General features: G+C 39.1%; 1 protein-coding gene across 1 annotated transcript; it reads right to left on the bottom strand.

The window, feature by feature from the left end:
- Positions 1 to 1,159: 1,159 nt before the first annotated feature.
- pmpca (peptidase, mitochondrial processing subunit alpha) lies at positions 1,160 to 7,339 on the bottom strand. Its single transcript, XM_039804370.1, has 13 exons — positions 7,293 to 7,339; positions 5,623 to 5,825; positions 5,446 to 5,525; positions 5,274 to 5,356; positions 5,031 to 5,125; positions 4,829 to 4,929; positions 3,521 to 3,784; positions 3,339 to 3,431; positions 3,106 to 3,224; positions 2,901 to 2,991; positions 2,577 to 2,639; positions 2,336 to 2,480; positions 1,160 to 2,196 (listed from the first exon to the last, which is right to left on the bottom strand). The coding sequence occupies exons 1-13, from the start codon at positions 7,337 to 7,339 to the stop codon at positions 2,027 to 2,029; spliced, it is 1,554 nt and encodes a 517-aa protein (XP_039660304.1). The 3' UTR covers positions 1,160 to 2,026.
- Positions 7,340 to 9,289: the final 1,950 nt, after the last annotated feature.

Here is a 9,289-nt window from a genome sequence, read left to right as displayed (position 1 = left end):
CACAGGGTGAAAAGAGGAGCTGCAGAAATGTGCAGTACAACAAAAATGTGTTTTTTGAACAAAATTAAACCATGTAAACCTATTCTGATATAACCTCTAAATACAATTATGAACCTGAAAATGAGCATAATATGAGCACTTTAACAAAGAATTTTGGTGGCACATTGAGGTGCACTTTTTAATGTAATTTAGAGTCTGGGTCCATTTTAACTTGACCTGTGTTCTAAGTTTAATGTATTGTAGGAGAGATACGTGACTGATATGACTGAAGAAGGGAGATTGAATTTATCATTTCAGACATTGAACACTACAGTCAGGAGGTTGTTAATACTTTTTACATGCTACTGTTAAATTTCAGGGAGATCAAATGTATTTGACAGCTTATTTAACTTTTTTCACTTCCTATAAAATAGATTATTTACACTGTTAACACATGTCACTACTTTTTCTCTTATTAGGCCAAGTAATACTATAACAGACTGTAACTCAATGCCTTACCTCTCATCTCACTGCTGTGTAACCTCATATATACTATAAACTGTATACCACATTAATGAACTTGCATTCCCAGCATGAAGAGCAGTACGCTCCAAAAGAAAAGTGCCTGTGGGTCTTGTTTTGATTTCCTCAAGACCTCTTAACTTTATCTGCATATTTTTATGTCACCTATGATGTAACATCCCGTAATAAATGTTTGAAAGCACTTTGTTGGCTGAATTTTGCTTTGGAGCTTCAGTTTTTGTACAGATCAAACAAGAAATGGCAGAGGTGCGTGGCCGAGTTAGCTCAGTTGGTAGAGCAGGCGCACATAAACTGAGGCATATACCTCGATGCAGAAGGTCCAGGGTTCGAGTCTGACCTGAGACGATTTCCTGCATGTCATCCCTCTCCCTCTCCCTTCATATCCATCTGTTCTTTCCATTAAAGGCTGAAATGCCCCCAAAAAATCTTGCAGAGGTGAACTTTGGAGATGCTCCTGAGCGGATTTATTTATAGAGCCAGGCAAGCCGTTTCCACTCTTTATGCTAAACTAACTGGTGACTGGCTGTAGCTTCATATTTCAAGGACAAATTTAACATTAGTATTGATATTCTCATCTAACTCTCTGCCAGAAAGCAAATAAGCGTATTTCCTAAAATCAAACTACTCCTCTAATTTATCCTGTTAATATAATCATATATTTTTTATTTGCAAGGGCATCAACACAACCACAAAAGTACAAAAAAATAACAGATTTCACTTTGGATTTCAATCTCTTTACAGTACATCTGACACAGTGATGACAGAAACCATGATTTCAATCTTCTTAAGGACAAATTTGCTACAGTTGTAAGGTTTGTCACATTTATCCAAAAACTTCCAAGGATGCCTTTATTAATCTGTTAATCCCTCGGGTTGTGTAGAGTCTTCTGTGCCTGTGAAGTGAGACTGAAGTGCTGTGTTGTATAAATTGTAAGATTTTAAACTGGTTTCTGATCCATCCACTCTATGAAAAGAGAAGGATCGATGTGGAGCGCTGTGCATTTTAGAGAGCTGAGGGTTTGCAAGCAGAGAAAAACAATAGCTCACTAAAACAATAATAGTTTAGACACTGCTGGGGACGTTAGCAACCCCTTCTCTTGCCTATATGCTGCTTTACTTTCACAGTGTAATATCATTCATTCATATATTTAAAACGTAACAGGTTGGTATTTAGGTTTTCAAATTAAAAACTAACTAATTTTGGCTTTGGGGTGAATTGTCCCTTTAAAACCAAACTCCTGCAAACCACCCCGGTAAATAATGAAATATGGCTTTCCTGCCCACAAACAACAAATACAGATACTCCAACTGTGTATGTAGACTAGGGTTACTGTCGAGTAAAATGCAACTTTTCTTTAAAATCCCCACTCTCAGAGGTTCAGCCGAGAGCCCGGGTATTAGTCCCCTCCCACAGTGAGTGTTGAGTTCTGTGGTGGGAGGGAACACTAGTGTAATCCAGTCCAGTTTATTTACAGTGACGACACGGCTCGATGGCCACGGGGTTCTATCGGAAGAGGCGATACATGCGGGGCAGACGTCCGTCTTTGCTGGACAGGGCGGCCTGGATGTGTTCGTATGAGGGCAGCTCTGTCAGGTCTCCCAGAGCTGCTACTGCGGGCTTACTGCGCAGCATCTTAGTGGTTACTCTCTTAATATCACTGGCTGTCACATTGCCTGCAAATTATTAGTTGAAAGGTCAAAATCTGAATGAACAACTGGGGTGAAATAAGCCTATGTCTAGTTCTTAATTTATGATGTAAATTTTCCTCTTACACAGGTATTTTATGGCTGCTATATTATCTTTAGTACTCACTTATTAGATCACAGAGTTCATGTGGTAGCTTTCTCTTTCCTGTGGAGAGAACTTGGCGACCAACATCTTCAAAAATAACCGGCCGCGACTCGAGGTTCATCATCAACATGGACTTGAGCTGAGTCTTGGCCCTCTCCAGCTCCATCTAAATATACAGGGATGAGAAAAATGTTCCAAGAACTGTACACCGCCTTTGTTTCTTTAACTATAATTATATTGCTAAAGTTGTCGCAGCTATTACCTCTCCTGCGCTGCTAGCCATCTGAATGAACTCTCTCGTTATTATCTCCACCATTTCTCGCACCTGGAGATGAACGTATGTAATGATAAGAACTCTACACAAACATCAACAAAGACCGACAAAAAGAGCCATCTACACAAGAAAGCCACATGCAAATGTGAAAACATAACATAACGTTGTAACAAAATTTTAGAGGGATATCTGACAGAATTTAAACTTCCCTTTGTAAAGCAGTGATTGTTAAAAAAAAAAAAAAAAAAGGCTATTTGGATGTAAAAGGTACAATGAGACATTTGAACCGTGCAGTCCTGAACCTGTACCAACCTGTCTGGGGTCTGCACTGGCATGGATACACAGCAGACCGCTGTCCTCATAGCTATGATGGTAGGAGGTGGCATTGTACATCCAATGATGCCTAACAATACAAGGAAAACCATAAGGTGATAACCATAAGTGAAACTGACTGGTGTTATTTTTAGTGACTTATGATTATCTGATGATGCTGAATGGAGGTGTGTGAGACGCTCACCTGTTGAGCACATTCAGATATAGGCGGGTGAACATGCCTTTTCCAGGTCCTCCTGCAGAAAAGGAGCCTCCTCCACCCATCATCATATTGAGCACTGCGAATGGGATGAAGTCTTCCTCCTGTGAAGAGAAAAGCTTTTATTTATTTTTTTATTTGGAAGCTTGAAGCTAACATGTATCAGACACCTGATTTAGAGACTCTTCAGGATATAGCCAGGCACTGCAAACACCCACCAGGAAGGAGCAGCTCTCCAGGCCGATCATGATGTGGGTGAGCTCTGGGATCGGGGTGGGGCCAAGGCTCACATCTGACATATCCTTCTCAATCTAGCAGATGAAAAGAAGAAGAGGTTACTAATCTTTTTCACTATTTCAGTTTTACAACTGGAAATAAAACGAAACGACCGAGAAATCACCTTGATGATGCCACCAGTGTACTGTGCTACAGAGAGGTCCACGTTGGCCACGGCACCTGTTCCCCACACCGGCTTCGCATCCAGCAGGTATTTCCTGGCACATTCAACCAGCTGCTCGTGCTCGATGCCCACTCCGGCTAGCACCATCCGCTCGGGGCAGTAGTAGTTACGCAGGTAGCTGTGAAGCACTTTCTTGTCAATCTTGTCCACGTTGTCTACAGGACAAAAGCGAGGCAGTCCAACCGTGTTTCCTCGATATGCGGCCTGGAAGCAAACAATTACCATACGTTACAATATTGTTAAAGTGCTCATATTATGCTCATTTTCAGGTTCATAATTGTATTTAGAATATGTTTACATGGTTTAATTTTCAAAAAACACCATATTTTTCTTGTACTGCACATTGCTACAGCTCCTCTTTTCCAGGGAAAGCTAAATTAGGTCGCATTTCTTTGTTTCATATTATTATAAATTCAGTTTCAGACTGTATTTATACTGAATATACAGAATATACTGCAGTTGATATAAAGCATGGTATATTTTTTGTTATTTTTGACATTACACATACTAAACAATTAAGCAACTAATCAACAGCATACTTATCGATTAACTGATCAGTTACAGCGGCGCTACATAATAACAGCCCTGATGCTTAAAAGGAACACGCCGACTTATTGGGACTTCAGCTTATTCACCGTATCCCCCAGAGTTAGATAAGTCCATACACACCCTTCTCATCTCCGTGCGAGTCGTAACTCTGACTGACGCTCCCACTGCTAGCCTAGCTTAGCACAGATCCTGGAGGTAACCGGCTCCAATTAGCCTACTGCTCCCAATAAGTGACAAAATAACGCTAACATGTTCCAGTTTACATGTTGTGATTTGTATAGTCACAGGGTGTACAAATAACAAGGTCACATGAGTCACAGCCGTCTCCTAACTGTATACAAACTGGGAACTATATTCTCAGAAAGGCGAAGCACTGCTACTTCTGCTACTTGGGCGGAGTGATTTGCTCGCAGCACCTGAGAACCCCCGTGGTGAGGAGCAGAGAGTTCGCCTGGAGTTCGCTCAGAGTTGGAGTAATATCACTCCGCCACTCCAGGATCTGTGCTAAGCAAGGCTAGCGGTGGGTGCGTGAGACAGAGTTACAACACGCACGGAGATGAGAAGGGTATATATGGACTTATCTAACTCTGGGGGATACGGTGAGTAAGGTCGCCGTGCTCCTTTAAAAAGTCATGGATCAATTTGTTTACTTTCACAGAGAGCTGGGGTTGGAGGATCTAAACAAATGATGCGACTCACAGCATGGATCATCTCAGTGAGTAAAGGTTCAGGGTCTGGCCTCATGTTTAGATCTTCTAACTCAAAGCGTACCGCCATTCTGGTCATCTCGATTTCGTCATCTGCATGTAAACAAACAGATCATCTCAGACAGGCAGTGGAGACAGACAGACATTTGGCACAGTGCCCATGGATTTGTCATTTCAAATAAGAATGGCCGTACCCAGCAGGCGAGGCTGTAGAACAGCATCAGAGAGAAGACTGACCACTGTGTCCAGACCCTTAACTTCAGCAGACACTGCATACATGGTGGTATCCCTGCGGAGCAAAATGAACAATATATCACACAAACAACAGCTTTTTACACATACTCTACAACAGAAGAAAGGCCTAGTTCACACATGGAAGGTAGTAATACACAAACATTACATTTTGTAACATTGAGACAGGCTAAGAGCCTACATACCTTGACGTTTGGCAGTCACATATCCCTCCGTGTTTTTCCAACGTGAGGAGAATTTCATCTTTACTCCCGTACTGAGCTGTGGACTAAAGATTAAAAAAAACGACAACATTACTTTACACACCTCAACTTCCTTGACCTTTAATTGTGTGGTCTTTTACTTTGTTTTACTTACAGAAAAGGCAAGTTTCTCTATGAAGTGAGCTATTCCACTCGGATACTTTGCCTCATGTCTGGATCCAGAATTTACTAAAACTAAAAATAAGAAAGAAAACAAACACATTTTATCCACTTCAGCCAGATCCTGAAGACAAGTGGATATTATAATTTGCATATCACTGCTGCGACTTACTTCCAACTGTGCAGAATTGACCAAACTTGTTTTGGGAGGCGACTTTGAGGCCATTTTCTAGAGTAGTGATCTTGGTCTCATATTTTTCCTGACCATGTACAGATGCAAACACTGGCTTGGGGATCCCAGGCAGCGGTGCAGAGAGGGAGATATTTGGGTATCGGCTGCCACTGCTGTACTTTCTGTAAGCTGCGATCCCAAACCTTTGAGAACAACAAGGCAACAACAAGGTTTCTTTAACCTATTCTCAGCAACATTATGTTCCTCCACTCATTTGATTTATTTTTTTTTCCTTAAAACGTGTTGCTCATCTCTACTTTCTATATTGTTATGCATTGTTAAGTGGTGCAAAAACAATTTAGTGTCAAAGGAATAAACAGTGCAGAAGTTACACTCAGTTGCCAGTAGTTTAATTAATATTGCAAAATCAGTGTAACACATAATATAGCATAAAATGTTCCAATTATGATAAAGTATGGGATATGAGATCAAGTTTACATGGTAAATGAAAGGTAGTAAGTAACATAGTATAACACGATGTATAACACAGCAATAGAATAGAATCAGACTCCAAAATACTCCGGCTAATACTAAAGCCATTTAATCTGAATTTAACACGTAATTAAAGCTGAATTGGCACTTCTCAAACTTTGATCCAAATACATAACCTAATATTGAAACTATCAACAAACATTTAGCTCAGCGTGTTAATCAAAGTCTAACAAAATGAAAAGACCAAGAAAATCACCAAAAATATAACTTCCTTATCTGCCAACCTCTGAAATACTGGTGGTTAATTCTTTTTTATTTTTATTTTTTATTTATCTTTATTGCAATTCAAGTACAATGTCAAATTCCAAAATTCATATATACCAGGGGTTAGGAGGTATATAAAATATGAAAGAGTAAGAAAACAAAAAAATATGACGATCAATACAATAAATAATTTAGCAGTTCATGCAATTAAGAGTCTTTAAGGCTTCAGGGTTTGTAGAGTGCTGAATAGTTTGTAGGTATTGTAGCATGTCATTCATAAAGATTTTAAGTAGAGCTTTTCCGTTACAGAATTTACTTTTGTGAATGTGAAATTTTGCCAAGATAACAAAAAGATTGATGATGTAATACTGTTTTAGTTCTAGAATGCAGACATCATAAAAACCAAACAGCACGTCTCTGTACAGCAGAGAAAAGTTGACAGAAATGTTACAGCAGATATGTTGGGCAAAGTCTTTCAAAAAAGTGACAGTCTAAGTATATGGTTGTTTCACGATGAACTCCACATAAAGAGCAGTCAATGTCAATGCCATTTTTTAGTCTTTGCAAGTAATGTTTTGCTGGATAGAACCGATGAAGAAGTTTAAAACAGACACCTCGAGGTTTGTTTGTGATTAAATATGTTGACGGTAAGATCCGAACTTTTTTTCCACCACATATTTGAAACCAATCTTCCCCAGTAATGGGTAACCCATTAGCCATCCTGACAGTGACATCTAAAGACTAACGTTACAGGCTGACAGTTTGACAGCTAACACTTAGCATCGTGCTAACCGTGTAAGCTAATCTTGGGTCATGAGTACGTAGAAAAGTTATGACGCTGCACAATATTATTTCCATGTATTTAACTCAAGTCTGGCGACCATTTAAGAGCATTTGTTTTAAACGTGCATTACCTTTGAACACGACTCCAGCTTCTATACCTCGACATGTGAGTCGCCATCTTGGGTCCTCTCTGTGTGACCAGAAGTAACCCGGATGATGATGAGAGTTTTCTGAAGCACTTCCGCCGCAGACACACCCTACAAACAAACAAACAAACAAACAATAACTGCTTTCTTTATTTGGACTAACCTTCGTTTTGCAATGGTGCCATACAACGAAACCTGACGTTATTTATATGTATGTATATATATATATAATTTATATAAATAACTCCTCTGTCATTTGTAAATGTTTTAATGGTTTTAACCTTATTTTAGCCTCTTTTTATACTTATTCTTAGAAATAAATAGAAGGCAATAATAATAATAATAATAATAATAATAATAATAATGATAACAATAGTTTAAAAAAGTCTTATTTCCCAGAAGAATTTAACCTGAAAATATGTAGAAAAAATAATTAAAAACAAATTGAAATAATAATAATAATAATAATAATAACACTTAAAATAACCAAAGTAAATAACACAAGCATATCAAAATAAAACATGGTTTATAATTATAAATAGATCTGCATATTCAGTCCAATATACATAGGAAAATGTATTATTTATCAAAAGGAACCTTTGTGCTTTTCATCCCCTTTGTGTCATTTGTGATTGGCTCATGTGTCTGAAATAGTGTGCTCACTGAAAGTTGCAAAAAATGAAGATGTATTAACCCGTAAACAATTCTATCTGAGTCTCTCTAATTTGGGCTCTGGGATCCAAAACAGAACAATTGATCTGTTAGAGTGGTCCGCAGGCAAGAGCATTTAGCTGCACATCATTGAATCAATTTGGACACAGAAATAGGCCAGCTTTTCAATAACGTTGCCACTTCCACCTGATTTTAAAACATTCTGGAGCTGCAGGCAGATTTAACAGGACTGTGTGAATGACATCCAATTACTACTGCAATGCTCTCCATCTTGCAAGTCACCACAGTTTTGTGGTTGATTTCTCAGCTTTCAGGCTGCAGCTCAGCCTATGAGCTCCATGATACCATCCACACACTGAAAGAAGAGAACGTCCACCTGCAGCATCGACTGGAGAACCTCACCCAGGCTCTCAGAGATTTAAGACATCTGCTGACAGAACACAAAGGTAAGAGCAGAGAGTCATCTCTTTGTTGGATGTAGTACATTTTTAGAATGGAAGTTCTGAATAGCCATTTGTTTCACATTTAACACAGTTTCTGGGGGGGGAAATGACACTGAATTTCTGCACGTCTGGAAGGAATGGTCCCAACACGGTAAGGTGAAGTTTGACGTTACGAAACAAATCCTGTTTTTATGTCTTTGTCCCAACAACAGTCTTATGTTTTCTAGGCATTAGTGCTGAGACTCACCAAACATTGGAGCAGACCCTCTGTTTAGCAAAGCTGCATGGCGCTGCCCAGCCCATCTTCATCACTCCAGGCTTCCTCCTCCTCCTTTCACCGTTCATCTCTTTGAATCTCCTGCTGCTGTTGTGACTCCAAAATGCAGACATCTTTCAGCTCAATTAAATTCCACATGGCTATCAGAGTCCCTATGATACATCAGGAAAGTATTTGTAAATGTTATTATTATTATGAATTTGAAAGCAGGAACGTGGCCAGGGTTTCTATTGGCACAATCTCTGGAAAATCTAAGAATTTCACATTTCCTTTATTCATTTGAACCTTTCAATTATATCTGCTGTAAATGTGCTCTCCCTACGTCAGGTATGTAATTCTGGTTGACAATAAATCTCTTTAATTCTTTTTTTTTTTTTTTTTAAGATTGGCTTTACTTCCCCGTGGAATGCAATGTGACATGCTCCTAAGGTGGTGCTAAAAGACTAAGGATTAGAAAAAAAGGAATATAAAGGATAAAAATTTTAAATATATGTGAAAAAGTAAAATGTACACATTTCACAAGTGTTGAGGAGTGTATGCGAGACAAGGCCGAGGATATCCAGCAGTCAGAAGACAGAATTCTACATCCA

This window comes from Perca fluviatilis, chromosome 6, assembly GCF_010015445.1.
Source record: "Perca fluviatilis chromosome 6, GENO_Pfluv_1.0, whole genome shotgun sequence".
Taxonomy (NCBI): Eukaryota; Metazoa; Chordata; class Actinopteri; order Perciformes; family Percidae; genus Perca; species Perca fluviatilis.
This window is presented reverse-complemented; position numbering and strand designations above follow the sequence as displayed.

Coding starts and splice junctions, on each gene's coding strand:
- pmpca (XM_039804370.1), bottom strand. CDS start 7,339: ATGGCGACTCACATGTCGAGGTATAGAAGCTGGAGTCGTGTTCAAAG. Junction 5,357..5,445: donor TAGAGAAACTTGCCTTTTCT/GTAAGTAAAACA, acceptor TTTAATCTTTAG/TCCACAGCTCAGTACGGGAG. Junction 2,992..3,105: donor TATCTGAATGTGCTCAACAG/GTGAGCGTCTCA, acceptor TTGTATTGTTAG/GCATCATTGGATGTACAATG.